The 15,842-nt window shown below is 43.9% G+C and overlaps 1 protein-coding gene across 1 annotated transcript in view; it reads left to right on the top strand.

The window, feature by feature from the left end:
- Positions 1-15,842, top strand: part of VWF (von Willebrand factor) — a 224,737-nt gene that overhangs the window by 16,060 nt on the left and 192,835 nt on the right. The window contains 1 exon segment of the mRNA XM_043514792.1: positions 8,704-8,828. Within this exon segment, the coding sequence (XP_043370727.1) occupies positions 8,704-8,828 (125 nt within the window).

Genomic DNA, 15,842 nt, shown 5'->3' with positions numbered 1-15,842 from the left:
ATATGGATTCTTTGGCCAGGACAGCAATAGGAAATGCAGCTGGGAATCTCTCCCCAGATAATGAATGCACTAGTTATAAAACAACACATGTGGCCACTTTTTGGACAAGGGCCTGGTATTCTGAGTCTGATCCAATTCTGAGTCTGAAAATTGGTAGGCAACACTCTGCAGCCTTTAAGCTCCTGAGGTGTGGGCTATAGCATGCCATTGCCTGGCAAGTGTAAGGTAAACTAGAAAGATACAGCAACTGTGAATGATATCTAATGCTTCACATAGTGTTGAGAGGTTATCGATATTGTCTTCCCAGATGTTCAGATGCAGCATAAATGTACTTGAATAATAATGCAACTTTGCATCTGTATAATGGCTCCAACCAAAGGATTTGAAAGTTCATTCCAAACTTCAGTGAAGCAAGACTCCATAAATAACATCCCTGTGAGGCAGCCAGTCATTTTACAGATGAGCCATGGAGAGGTTAACTTACTGACCCAAGATCACATAGGAAGTCTGTAGAAGAACCAGAAACAGAGCTGAGCTCTCCTGACTTCCAGTTCTATACCTACTGTGACAGGGTTGGGCCAGATGGCTACGGGAGAGTGATAGAAGGCAGATATATTAGCCCCAGGTTGAGTAGGTCCCTTTTCCCTGGGTAAGGCAACAGGGAAGGTTCCAGAACAATCAGGAGCTTTCTGGAAACAATTAAGACAGACAGGCTGATTAGAATACCTGCAGCCAATCAAGAAGCTGCTAGAATCAATTAAGGCTGGCTAATCGGGGCACCTGAGTTTAAAAAGGACCTCACTTCAGTTTGTGGTGTGTGGGTGAGGAGCTGGGAGCAAGAGGCACTAGGAGCTGAGAGTGAGAACCACAGACTGTTGGAGGATTGAGGAGTACAAGCATTATCAGTCACCAGGAGGAAGGTCCTATCATGAGGATAAAGAAGGTGTTGGGAGGAAGCCATGGGGAAGTAGCCCAGGGAGTTGTAGCTGTCGCTCAGCTCTTCCAGGAGGCTCTCTAGACAGCTGCCTTCCACAGGGCCCTGGGCTGGAATCCGAAGTAAAGGGAGGGCCCGGGTTCCCCCCAAACCTCCCAACTCCTGGTCAGACACAGGAGGAGTTGACCTGGACTGTGGGTTCACGAAAACGGCCACACTAAGGGCTGCTGTGAATCTCCGAGGCGAGCAAATCTGTCAATAAGCGCAAGACCCACCAAGTTAGAGGAGGAACTTTGTCACACTACCTACTGCCTGTCGAGGTCCAAGGGAAATGAAAGGGAAACCTGCTGAAATTTTCAGAACTGACTAGTGATCTTGAGTCCCCACCTTCAAACATTCTAAAGGGGCCTGATACACAGACAGCATTGAGCGTCTGCCCTCTAAAAATCAGAGTTATGCAACTAGAATTAGAAAAACCTTTCTTGCCTTCAACATGGCAATATGCTTTTTCCATAGCAGAGAGAAACATGAGGGTAGCAATGTCAGAGCAATATATGCACAGACTGATAAGCTGAACATTGTTAACAAGAGTTCTAAGGTCATAAAACACTTCTGTTAAAGTTGACTCATGGAGCCAGAGCACAAGTTCCAAGTGGAAGTTGCTAAGGCTTCCAGAATGTTTGGAATGATTCTCAGTGGTGCCAGGAAGCAGGTGTGATCTGACCCTCTCCTTGAGATCTGTCTTCTGTCATGTCTAATAAGCAGCATTGTCAGTAGCCTTGAAAAAGACCATGGGTCCTATTTGCCAACACAGGGACCGTAATAATAGGGCATCCAATCCCTATATTTATATCAACACTTGCACACACAAGGTGGGAATTTTTAAGGCACTTCTGTGTTGGTTTAACTCTGTTCCCATTGAAGTCAATGGGAGTTTTAACGTTTTCTTCAATGAGAGGTGAGTTAGACCAACGCTGAGTGCTTTAGAAAATCCCACCCCTATCATACAAAGGGCAGTAGATGAGCAATTTTGTTGTGCTATTAACTGAACATTGTTCTCCCAGTGTCTTGGCCATTCAGAGGAAGAAAAACTGCCAAGTGTCTGCCAAAGGTGATGAGACTGCATTAGAGCAGGGAAGAGTGACTTGAGAAACCTTTAAGTATTAGAGAATGTGCCAGGAACTGAAGAAACTTCAGTACTGGTTGAAATCAGATTTTCAGCACCTCACTAAATGTATGAAAAACTACTCTGCTAAACCTAAATACCTTATAAAAAAGAATTAAATGATATGCTGCCAAAAAGTGAAAGGAACTCTGCACAAAGAAGCAGATAATGGTGTTCTACAGCTGTATAGATGGGTTCAGAGAAGGAAACTAACTATCCCTAAAGGTTCAGTTAATTGTCTTATCTATGTGCTTAAGAAGTTCCATGGTTTTCCTTGGCTTCCTTGTTCCCCCTCAATTTTATATTTTATTTCTCCCACCATCATCAGTGCTCCCTCTCCCCTGCTCCCTTCCCCTCCAAATATGGTTTAGTAGAATGACAACGAGTTTTTGGTGGCTAACATGGTAATCTTAGGTTTCAGAGTAGCAGACGTGTTAGTCTGTATTCACAAAAAGAAAAGGAGTACTTGTGGCACCTTAGAGACTAACAAATTTATTTGAGCATAAGCTTTTGTGAGCTACAGCTCACTTCATCACATGCATGCAGTGGAAAATACAGTGGGGAGATTTATATACATAGAGAACATGAAACAATGGGTGTTACCATACACACTGTAATGAGAGTGATCACTTAAGGTGCACTATTACCAGCAGGGGAGGGGGGGCAGGGCAGGGGAAAAACTTTTTGTAGTGATAATCAAGGTGGGCCATTTCCAGCAGTTGACAAGAACGTCTGAGGAACAGTGGGGAATGGGGGGGGGGGGAGAAACAGATTGACAGAGCCAGAAGTCACCTACTATAGGACAGGCCCAACAAAGAAAAGAACAGAACGCCACTAGCCATCACCTTCAGCCCCCAACTAAAACCTCTCCAACGCATAATCAAGGATCTACAATTTATCCTGAAGGACGACCCATCACTCTCACAGAACTTGGGAGACAGGCCAGTCCTTGCTTACAGACAGCCCCCCAATCTGAAGCAAATACTCACCAGCAACCACACATCACACAACAGAACCACTAACCCAGGAACCTATCCTTGCAAGAAAGCCCATTGCCAACTGTGTCCACATACCTATTCAGGGGACACCATCATAGAGCCTAATCACATCAGCCACACTATCAGAGGCTCGTCACCTGCACATCTACCAATGTGATACATGCCATCGTGTGCCAGCAATACCCCTCTGCCATCTACATTGGTCAAACTGGACAGTATCTATGTAAAAGAATAAATGGACACAAATCAGACGTCAAGAATTATAACATTCAAAAACAAGTTGGAGAACACTTTAATCTCTTTGGTCACCCGATTACAGACCTAAAAGTTGCAATTCTTCAACAAAAAAACTTCAAAAACAAACTCCAACTAGAGACTGCTGAATTGGAATTAATTTGCAAACTGGATACAATTAACTTAGGCTTGAATAGAGACTGGGAGTGGATGGGTCATTACACAAAGTAAAACTATTTCCCCTTGTTTATCCCCCCATCCCCCACTGTTCCTCAGATGTTCTTGTCAACTGGTGGAAATGGCCCACCTTGATTATCACTACAAAAGGTTCCCCCGCTCTCCTGCTGGTAATAGCTCACCTTAAGTGATCACTCTCGTTACAGTGTGTATGGTAACACCTATTGTTTCATGTTCTCTATGTGTGTGTATATAAATCTCCCCATTGTATTTTCCACTGAATGTATCCGATGAAGTGAGCTGTAGCTCATGAAAGCTTATGCTCAAATAAATTTGTTAGTCTCTAAGGTGCCACAAGTACTCCTTTTCTTTATGGTAATCTTAGAATTCAGTTCTTATCTCAGCGTGAAGCATTCTGTACAGACTAGAGATAATTCTGTCATTCATTTTTGTACTCCTATAAGGTATGTGAAGTATCTGAGAATCATTTAGCTCATTGATATTGATGCGTAAAGAGGAGGATGGTTTGGTAAGTCCTCTCCAAAAGGTCCATCTGCAGAAACATGTAAACGTACCTATATTCTCCAATGTACCTAAATGGCCATACAATGACTTTACAAGAGGGAATGACTTCATGCACATCTCTGTTGGTGCTCAATGGGAGTTAGATGACTAGCTGGCTTTTGTGCCTTTTGAAAGTCTCCCTCATTTTTTCGGAAGATATTTTTGAACACAGAAAATGGGAATGGCCCAGTATCAAATATTTTAGATAAAGATAAAACAGACACCAACATACACTTGACTGTTGGGAGTTAATGATGAGCTAGGCCAGGACAAGAGAGAGCCTTGTGTTAGGGCTCATCTGATAGCTGCTTACCTCTCAATACCATTATTGCATCCAGTGCCTTGATTTAAGGAACACCTGAGAGACAAGCAGTCTGGGTTGCCCACTGCCTTGAGCCTACTGTAGTCAGATCTGTGCAAAGTGCCATCAAATACAAATAACACGCTAGAGAAGGCAGTGGAGAATCAGACTCCTTTGCTGTTTTTTCCTCTGTCTCTTCCATTGTCTTCTTCCTACAGTCAACCTATTTCAGTATTCAAATATTTACATGCCTGCTTTAAATATTTAGGCATCTGTCAGGGTTGATTAGGTATACTTAATCCTGCCTCAAGGCAGGGGCTGGACTAGCTGACCTCTCGAGATCTCTTCCAGTCCTACATTTCTGTTATTCTCCCTTGCCCATCCCCCTCAGTCTCTGATTTAGTGAGCAATGATTCTTTAACTGTTTAACCTGGACAGGGCCCCGATCCTGCACTTGACTCAAAGGGAAAGCAGCAGTCCACTTTCCTGGAGCCTCCTTGAAGTTGCTGGGATTCTGTGTGGATGCAGCAGTGTCTCCTTTTCCAGTCAGGACACTGCTCTGTAATGTCACTGTCCCCTCCTCCTTCCACTTCCTCCTTAAGACCGACTTCTATCATGAATCCTAAGAAAACTGTCAATTATTAGTAGCGAGACAAAGGGCCAGTGAGGAAAGCTGATGCTTGTTTAAGAAATATATATTCCTTGTAGTTTTTATCCCTGTCCCCCTGTGTCCATCATATGTTGCTTGTCTAATCAGACTGTGAGTTTTGGGGCAAGGCCTGTGCCTTTGTTTGTATTTGGAAAGTACATCATATGGGCTATTGCTGCTACTATAATGTATCCTAGCACATTACAGGGTCTGCTACAATCCAGATAAAAATAATTGCTTCTGTACATGAGAAGCTGTGTGTGGTTGGCAAAGGGGGTTTGAAATGGAGGATTGGGTTTTATCACGTCAGACCCTCCTATCGGTGGCCGTTATGCCAGTTGGGCAGGGGGCAGGCTGGAGAGCTCAATATGCTATGTACAGCTCTAGATTTGAAGGTGCCCAGTTGGGGTTAGTCCTGGTGAGGAAAAGATCCGATGACAGTTGAGTGAGAGAGACTTAAGGCTGATGCTTGAATTAATTTTCCTTTCTGTCTATTTATTGTCTCTGGTTATTACATATTGTTTATGACAAGACCATGCATTTCCTGCTCTTAACATCTGGAGACCAGGTCTGCATGTGTTCATCATGTCTCGTTACGCTGTTTAAAATGCTTTGGAAGGAAGTGTGGATAGGAGACCTGGGTTCTGATCCCAGCTGTGACTTTCTGAAGTTCATGCTTTAGCTCTTGGTGCCTCTGATTCCTTTCCTATTCCTATTTATAGCATAAACTTTTCAGGGGCAGGGACTGCTTCTCACTATGGGTCTGTCTACACTGCAATTAGACACCTGCAGCTGGCCCATGCCAGCCAACTTGGGTTCGTGGGGTTGGGGATGTGGGGCTGTTTTATTGCTGTGTAGACTTCCGGGCTTGGGCTGGAGCCCGAGCTCTGGGACCCTCCCACCTTGCAGGGTCCTAAAGCCAGGGATCCAGCCTGAGCCCAAACATCTGCACTGCAATTAAACAGCCCCTTATCCCGAGCCCTGCAAGCCCGAGGCAGCTGGGATGGGCCAGCCATGGGTGTTTGTCTGCAGTGTAGACAGACCCTATGTGTTTGGTAGATGGGACCTCCATCTCAGTTGGGACTCTAGGTACTACTGTGAATATGTAATTAATAATCATCATAAGTAAAATATTCTGGACCTTTGGGGATACTTTGAGTAATATTTAATGAGTTACTGAGAGCAAAGGCTTTTGCTCTAATATTACCTGCAGACAAGAGGTCTGTGCATGTGAAAATTTAAAGTACTGTGATTTTAAGATTGACTCCTTTCCCTGCCCCTTTCAACTCTAGAAAAGGCAAGTCACTTTTAATAAAAGCACTGTGTGTGTGTGTGTGTGTGTGTGTGTGTGTGTGTGTGTGTGTATTGTGGTAGTGCTTAGGAGCCCCAGTCTCAGACCAGGACCCCATTGTATGAGGCCCTGTGCAAACGCTGAACAAAAAGATGGTCTCTGCCTCAAAGAGTTTACAATCTGACCTCAAATTTGGTTGACAACTGGATCTTGTGGGGAGGGGAGATTAGTCATAGAATTTAAGGCCAGAAGAGACCACCAGTGTGACTTCATGCACATCATAGGCCACCAAAGCCCATCCAATTACCCCTGTATTGAGCCCAACAGCCTGGATTAGACCAAAGCCCTCAGGAGATTAAACTTCTGTGTGTCACAGGCAGAGAATGTGTGGGACTTATGTGCAAACTATGCCTGAGAGCCTGCAATGGCAGGGAATTGATTAGTTGGGATGAGCCCAGATGATCCTAGCAAGTGTCTTGCATGCCACCCTGCAGAGGAAGGTCAAAAAAACCCCAAGGTCCCTGCAATTTTGATCTGGGGAAAAATTCCTTCCCCATTCCCAAAATGGTGATCACTTACCTCCCTAACATGTGGGTTAGGCTCACCAGCCAAACAGCTGAGAGAGAGAATTTACTGGGGGGGAATGTCCTTCCTGACCACAGAGGCATGAGATTTAGGAACATAGGACTGGAGTGGACCCTAGGGCTGCTGAACCCAGTCTCCCATCCTCACAGGCAACCCTGTCATGCAACCCCACCCATACATTTATCAAGCTCTATCTTAAAGCTAATTTAGTTTGCCCCCATTACTCTTATTGGGAGGCTGTTCCAACACCTCACTCCTTTGATGGCTAGAAAACTTCTAATTTTCAGCCTGAATTTATTCATGTAATCATACCCAGTTTATATCCATGTGTTTGTATGTCAACATTTTCCTTTAACTTAAATAGCTTTTCTCCCTCCCTGGTGTATACCCCCTCTGATGTGATGTGCTTACAGAGAGCAATCATCTTCCCTCTCAGCCTTCACCCCTCTCCATTCCCAGCTGGTATGCTGTTGGAATGTTGCTTACTGTGACTGAGGGCAGGTCTGCACTACTGGGCACAGTTGACCTAAGTTGCACAACTCCAGCTACATGAATAATGTAACTGGAGTCGATGTAGCCTACATCGACCCCCGGTGTCTACACCACGCTGCGTCGATGGGAGAAACTCTCCCATTGACTTACCTTATGCTTCTCATTCTGGTGGAGTACCAGAGTTGACGGGAGAGTGATCAGCAGTCAATTTAGAGGTTCTTCACTAGACCTGCTAAATCGACCCGCGGTGGATTGATTGCCACACATCAATCCTCCGGTAACTGGAGTTGAGCCCTGAGTAGTGCACTGGTCCCTGGAGTACTGTGTATTTGCCCAGGACAGACTGGGATATTGACTTCCTGAAAAATCCCTCCTGCCTCCCGACTAGTACAGTATTGCCAACAACAAATGTTCAATATGCATGAATCAGACCTCAAACATCATTGCATTAAAAATCATGAGATTATTAAATTAACAACTGTTGGGATCACATTGGATATGCTTGGGTCACATTTTCAAGCTTTTTTTCTGCACCTATGAGGGCTAGAAACTGACTTAACAAAAAGGAAAAAAAGAGAAAAGGCTGAGAGTCTCACATCTTCACATGACTCCAGGAGCTGGACCATTAAGAAAACATCAAACATCACAAGCGTCACAACAGTATTCAAGAGTTGGCAAGACAAGCTATGTGAAATTGACCACTTTACAGCAGCGATAGGTGGAGAGAAAGAGGTGTTCCCCTTATAAGTGGCTGGAAGATGGAGAAGAAAGGAATGGTGAAGGCATGAAATGTTAAAAAAATGGTTGCAGAAAGGGGGAAAATTGAGCTGCTGTCAGGAACGCTTCTATCTTGGTTGGGAGGTGGATGGTGACTTAATTATTTTGTTTCAATCACTAATTTCTATTATTTGTATTGAAAAAAAATACACACACAGAAAAAACACCCCAGTGCACTTAGGCTCCAAGCAGAATTTATCTGACCAGCCAGTAACATCTAGAATGTAGTTAAATAATTAATCTCTTCCTGTAGAGTTGAGCAATGATGGGAACTTTCTCCCACAGCCATTAGCACTCATCTGCCTTGTCTGTTCATTGGGTGGGGAGGTGATTGTAGAAGGACTCCATCTGGATTCAGTCCTGATTGCTCTGGGTAGTTTTCTATAAACATTCTGTTACTTGGAAGGGGAATGCTTTAACGTTATAGATTGATTAAAATACAATTCATGAGCATCTCAAATTCACAAAGTCAGCGCTTGTCTTTTGTTACTCAAGCCCCTAAACACCTATCTCCTGCCCTTTTTTATGATTCACAGGGACCCTGGTCGAAAGCAGCTATGATTTTGCTAATTCCTGGGCACTGCACAGTGAAGATAAGCGATGCAAAAGAGTGCCTGCTCCAAGCAACACCTGCAATATTTCATCCGAATTTGCAGATAAGGTTGGTGCCATACCAATGGGCTGTGAGCTCAGTTCTGCTCCTATTGAAGCCAGTGATAGTTTTATTCTTGGGAACCCTACTTGTTAGAGCATGCTCCTGCAAAGTCTGGAGTGTCTTCATCTCCCATTAACTTCCAGGGTGGTTTCAGGTGCTTAGCTCCACACATGATTGGCCCTAACAGCCTGAATCAATCCTCAGAAGTATTATGTTCCTAGTATTACAGCACCAATTTTTATGTAGGTAGAGCTACACGCTCACTCAGGCCTTTGTCTAAGGGCATGGCTATAATACAAACGCTTAGTTACTCCACCTCCCCAAGAGTTGGTAGCTACGTTGGCTGGAGAAGCTCTCCTACTGACATAGTGCTGTCTATACGGGGGTGAGGAAGGGTTTAAGGTCGGTAAAGCTATGTCTCTCAGGGGTGTGGATTTTTCATACCCCTGAGCGACATAGTTATACTGAAGTAAATGTGTAGTGTAGACCGGGCCTAAGAAGACGAATAGTTCAGTGGTTAAGGGTTTACCCTGAGATTTGAGACAGCTATTTTCAATCTCTATTCTTCCACAAATTTTTCCTATGTGATCTTGGGCAAGTTACTTAATGCCTCTGGATATGTCTACACAGCAACTAGACACCTGCGGCTGTCCTGTGCCAGCCAACTGAGGCTCGCAGGGCTCGGGCTGTGTGGCTTTTTCATGGCTGTGTAGCCTTCTAGGCTCAGGCTGAAGCTCTGGCTCTAGGACCCTGTGAGGTGGGAGGGTCCCAGAGCTTGGGCTTCAGCCCAAGCCCGGAAGTCTACACTGCAATGAAACAGCCCCGCAGATCCAGCCCTGTGAGCCCAAGTTGGCTGGCATGGGGCAGCTATGGGTTGCTGTGTAGACAGACCCTCTGTGGCTCAGTTCCCCATTGTAAAATGGGGATAATAGCACTTTTCTACATCACAGGGGGTAATGAGGATAAGTCCATTAAAGATAATTAAGTGCTCAGATACTGTTGTGATGATGGGGGACCATATATGTACCAACTTAACTTTTGTAAGAATAAGCTTTTACAGAACCAATAGAAATATTTCTATTGTGGTTTGTTTAAATACCATCGGGAGCAGTTGCTTTTTAAGAAACACCCCCCCTGAACTACTATCAGCTCAGTCATTGCAGCAGCCCTGTGCTAGTGCTCTGATGGTGAAATAGGCTAAAACTAATTACAACTAAACATGCAAATTCCTAGCCTACCTGTTTGGGTTTTTTAAGCAGTGGGAGATGCAAAAAATTAAACAGCGTGAACTTTGACCCATAAAGGAAGAGTTTTCAATGAACTGCAGTTCAAGAACCTCTAATGGCCTGCAGAGCAGCTGTGGGTGGTACATGGAAAGTCGGCTGGTCAACTGGTGCTGGCTCTCCTCTTTTTTCCAGCTGCTAGACTTCATTAAAAGAAGCTAAAACGACATGATGTTGTACTTTTTCAGGTATTACTGTTCTACATGGGCAAGGGCTACAGGGATGTTATGTCGTTACCAATAGGGAGGAAGGTTGGCTGTATGCTCATGACCATGAGGGGAAGTGTACATAAGACAATCTCTGTAGTACCATGTGGTCTGCACTATGAAAATGTTTCAGAAGGCCTGGTCCAAAGTGTAATTCGTAATGCATGCAGGCAAAGAGGTTTGGTCCTGATCTTGTGATGAGATGCATCTGTGTGGAACCAGTGATGTTCCTGCATGGATCTCACTGCAGGGTAGGGCCCTGGTATTGAAAATATGTATTTTTAATGTGATGTGTCCCTTTGATCCAGCAACTCTTGTTCACTGATTTAACTAATACCCAGAGGCACCAAACTTTTGTGAGAGTGGGAATTGGCAGCTTCAGGGGCGACAAGACTGTATATAATTTCCATCTCAACAGGTGTGCATTTGATCAGTAGCAAATGCACAGTCCCACAAAATTTGCTTCTGCTCAGACCTTCTTCGGAAGAGGAACAGAAATGTTTTGTTGTTTGAGCTTCCTGCCACTAAAAATCTGCAGCTGATCAATTCTGTCCTTACTGAATAGTTATGGGATGAGGGCAGCCATTTTATGACTCTCAGTTGCACTTGGGAGTCTGATAACAGGGTACAGTGCAAGTCAGTCTAATCTGTTATCAGAGAACTGGCATCAGTACAATGCAAGTGCTGCCTGAGCATGCCACGATCACCCTGTTAGCTGGCTTAGTAGTGACATTTTCTGGAGAATACTTTTAGGGCCATTCTGCTGATTGCAGTGCCAGATGCAAATGGAGACTGACCTCGTGGTGCCCCCTAGCTCCCAGAGATTTTCATATTATCACAGTACTGTTCTGTGATCTGAACACCAAGGGGGAAAAAAAATCCCCTCAGTAGTACAGCTTATCCCCGGTTAGTGAACATCCTCTTTTTCTCTTGCCATTACCCTCCTGAGCAGTCTCCTCTGAAGCCTGCACAAAAATACACCTAGGCTGTGGCCAAAGAAGCACTGGGCAAGGCTCCAGAGGGCTGTGTGCAAAGGTGCCATTTATACCCCACCTAGATCCTGAGCCAGCAATGTGCTTCCTTGATTGCCCAATGTTGAACAGAACTTGCCTGAAGGCTGCTTTAAACTGCACCAGGTGCCGAGAGCACTTGGGGGACATTCTGGCACCTGGAGATCACCAATGTGTAAGGAGGCCTCAGTCACACCTCTTTTTTCCACAGCTGCTGCAACAGGTGCTGCCTTAGTAGCTGCTCTGGTGACTCCATGTTCCCCAAGGATTCCCCGAGGCAGGGGATCCTCAAATTAGTCATCATGGGGATAGCGTTGTTTTTCTGGAGTGGTACAAAGATGCTGCGACTCAGCCAAGGGTCTTTCCCTTGGGCTCCATCTGTCCTTTTTTGCCTCTGCTTTGCAGGTATAAATATGCCCTCTGTTTCCATTAGGCATGCAGAAAATACGTACAAATCCTCACCACTTGAGGAACAAACCAGTTACTTAAGAATTCACTTACTGTGCATTCAGTATTACAGATTGTGGTGGTTATGGTGAAATCAATTTTTAACCCATTTAGTGCTAATCTTGTGTACGCTGGTGTGAATGCAGAGTAAGTTGGCTGACTTTGGCATAGCTCTAGTTTGACAGGGATATAACTGTGATTAGAATTTGGCTGAGTAATTGGAAACTCGGGGCTAATCTAGATTAATGCTTTTTAAATTGGGCCCAAGATCATAGAGGAAATATGATGTAGAAAGTTCTTGCTTTGGGGATATTTGACTGTTCATTACTCAGCCACATGGAGGAGGAGCTTACTTACTGTCAGAGGAGCTTCTGGCTATTTAAACAGACCCCCAAACCTTTTGAGCCTCTGAATAATGATACTCCTATTGAACATTTTAAATTCATTGGAATGTACTTGCAACCCAAAACTTGTAGCCTCAGGCCCCTAGAATCTAGACAATTGGCTGTGGAAATGTGTTGTGTTAACTATGGATGCAAGTGGAACCCTGCCTGCCCCATCTGGTATGTTCTCACTGCAATCAGAGGTGACATGGTGGTATGTGGAGACATACCTGAGCTAGCTTTCATCTAGAGCTGGGTGAAATCTTTCAGATTAATAATTTATTCACCAAAAAATGCAGTTTTGATTTGACCTGGAACAAGACATGAATTTGACAGAAATTTGCCAAAAATACAATAGCTTTGGTCAAAATATTTTTTGGGGGACTGCGGAAGGAGGCCTTACAACAGTTAGCCCAGTGATTAGGGAACTCACCTGGGATGTAGCAGACCTGGATTCAATTCCCCCGTCTGCCTGATGTGGAGAGCGGATTTGAACAGGGATCCCCCACCTACCTGGAGAGTGCATTAACCACTGGACTATGAGATATTCTGGGTTGAGTCTCATCTCTCCTGCTGAAGCTGTTCCATTCTTTATAAATAATTAGATCTTTGAGCAGGGACTTACGCATGGGTCTCCCACATCCTAGGTGATTGCCCTGACACTAGACTCCAGAATAATCCTCACTCTTTCTCTGGTCCAATGACTGTTCATTGTCATTCATAGCGGCAGTTCATAGTCATTGATAATGACAGTAAACATTTTTTTCCTAAGCCTGAGTTAAGGTCTGTGGAGAGTTTATCTTGGTTTCTGAGTTGATAGAAATCTGCCTTATTTATGGTGCTAAAGCTCTGTGAGACCTGCTCAGTTTGGTTTGCTTGACTGCACCAAAAATACAAACCCATTCTAAAACCAGTTGGAGCTGCAGTGTGGATGAGGCTTTGGTGCCTGGAACTGTTCTTATAACTGGTTGGGGCCACTGGAGCGTCGTCTATCAAAATCAGTTTGAATTTGTTGGAAAATTCTGCCATCATAGACAAGGCCACAGCAATCACCCAGCCCTGGCCTTGATTCTAAAGCAGAATGAACACAGTTTTCAGAGTGGATTAGAGTTTACAATTGATTCTATATAAACCATGTTAAATATTGCTGCTTTGCAAGACGACATTTGCTCCACAGGCCAATGGAATGAGCTCCTCTATTCTGTGAATTCCTGAGCTCAAAGCATTTGACAAACATTGACTTAATTTATTCACTGCCATGAATAAATGTTGTACTATTAATAGAAGTCCAGCAAAAGTGAGGGCTTGCTGAAGAATTCCAATCTTTTCAATCAAGAAACAGATTCCTTTGTTTGCTAGCTTCAGCTTCAGGAATGCAAATCTCCCCCATCTCTCAGCCCCTTTGGATCTGAGGCAGTCAGCTGGTAGGGGAAAAGAACAATAGCTATGGTTCATGTCATTACTCTCCCCCATCTAGATCTGGAGTTCTCCTTGTCTTTTCTTCCCCCACAAATTGCTGTTTCCAACCATGTCTCTGTAGAGATGCCTCACAATTTAATTGGTTTAACAAACACTTTGGAAGATGAACAGCTCTATGGGCCTGATCCAAAGGCAAAACTGGAGCTCTTGCATTAACTTCAATAAAAAGCCTAGCATTAAGTATGACAAACAGTGGAGCCCTGTAAATTGGTTTGAAAAAAAGGAATTGCCTTATATTCTATTAAACTGAGGTAAGGATAGTGATAAAATAATAGTGAACTGACCAGTGTGTCCTACTGCTGGAGGTGGTCAGTGAAAATGTTCTGAAATTTCATTTTGGCAAAATATGCTGTTTTAGGAAGCTGAAATGTTTTGTGGGGACATATCAGTTTCCATTAAACGTTTATCAGGAAGGTTGAAAAGAGAGCAAAGAGATTCTCTATGGCTGGGTGATTACAGCACTATTGTGAGAGGACTGATTTAAGTCCCTACTCTGCCTGATTGAGAACAATTTGGGAGGAAAAACTCTACTCTGAATCAGGCAGCGCAGAGACTGGAACCTGGGTCTTGGAGACACAGGCTTTTGTGTGAACCTCTAAAAGGTTTTATTTTTTGTTCCAGTGTGGCATGAAAACAAATTCTGAAATCTCACAAGTTACCACCATTAGGAATTGTTGGTGTCTGTCTGTCAGGATTGAGCCCCTTCTGCTGCGTTTAAGGATTGGCCAAGCCAATCAACCTCCAGGCAGATTAAGGAGCTCAACTGCATTGTGTAGAACTGCCTGATTGGCTGAAGGGAGGCAGCAGGCCTGCTTTTAAGTTCAGCAGCAGCAGTTACTGGTTGCTCAGTGCTTCAGCCTAGCAGCTGTTGATCATTCTTGCTCCTGCCCTGCTCGTGGTTCCTGACTCCAGTTCTGATGCTTGGCATGTGGCCCCTATGCTGTCAGTTGTAATTACTGCCCTTTACAGAATGGAATCAGAACTGCTTCAGCAAGTATATTAGGCTGAATAATGTCCCTCCTGATAGAGAAAAGACAGTACTTGTGTCTAATAAGCAGAAAAAGGAATGCTTTATTTATAAGGCAGGACACAGACATTGTCAATCCCTGGTGCTCTCAACTTGTGCAGCACAGTGTAACCACCTCAGTTCTGCAAGTTTTTCCATGCAGGTATATGTCTCCACCCACAAAGACCAGCTTGTGCCCGTGTAAAACAGTGATAGTCTCCTTTAGCTTCAATAGTAGGGGGAAAGGCCTTTGGAGCTAGAGGATTTATTTTCTTATCCTGCAATCATTGTGCACGTCTGAGTGGTCATGGTGTGCAGCATAGTTACAAGTGAGTGTTCTGAAGTGGCCAAAGATTAGTTACAAACTTGCAGTGATTCAGAAAATGGGGTTTTTGGGAATCATTCACTTCCACTTCTGTATTACTTTTCTGCCGGATGCTGCAAATTCTATGCTTATTAATCATAAGAACAGAAGAACGGGTCAGACCAAAGGTCCATCTAGCCAGTATCCTGTTTTCTGACAGCGGCCATTGCCAGGTGCCCCAGAGGGAATGAACAGAACAAGTAATCGTCAAGCAATCCATCCCATCGCCTATTCCCAGCTTCTGGCAAACAGAGGCTAGAGACACCATCCCTGCCTATCCTGGCTAATAGTCATTGATGGACCTATCCTCCATGAACTTATCTAGTTCTTTTTTGAACTCTGTTTATAGTCTTGGTCTTCACAACATTCTCTGGTAAGGAGTTCCACAGGTTGACTGTGCGTTGTGTGGAAAAAATGCTTCCTTTTTGTTTGTTTTAAACCTGCTGCCTATTAATTTCATTTTGTGGCCCCTAGTTCTTGCGTTGTGAGAAGCAGTAAATAACACATCCTTATTTACTTTCTCTACACCAGTCATGATTTTATAGACCTCTATCATAATTAACTATATTGATGCATTGACAAGATACATCAAAAGAAGGAAAAAATCAGCTATAATTTGTCAAACAAAGTCCTTGGAACATCTTGGACAGTTTAAATTAATCTCTCTCCTACTACCAGCAGCTAAACATTTAACTAGATCAGACTCAGATTAACTATTTATTTATTGCTTCCTGGCATGTACCTATATTTGACTTGTATATAAAATCAGTTAGCTCACAGCCATTATGTTAAACAGTAGTATGGAAAATCAAGGGTCAGAGTAACTCCCATGACTTCTGTGA

The sequence above is a fragment of the Dermochelys coriacea genome, chromosome 1 (genome assembly GCF_009764565.3).
Source record: "Dermochelys coriacea isolate rDerCor1 chromosome 1, rDerCor1.pri.v4, whole genome shotgun sequence".
Classification (NCBI taxonomy): domain Eukaryota; kingdom Metazoa; phylum Chordata; order Testudines; family Dermochelyidae; genus Dermochelys; species Dermochelys coriacea.
Note: the sequence above shows the minus strand (reverse complement) of the source record. Positions and strands in the feature narration are given on the sequence as shown.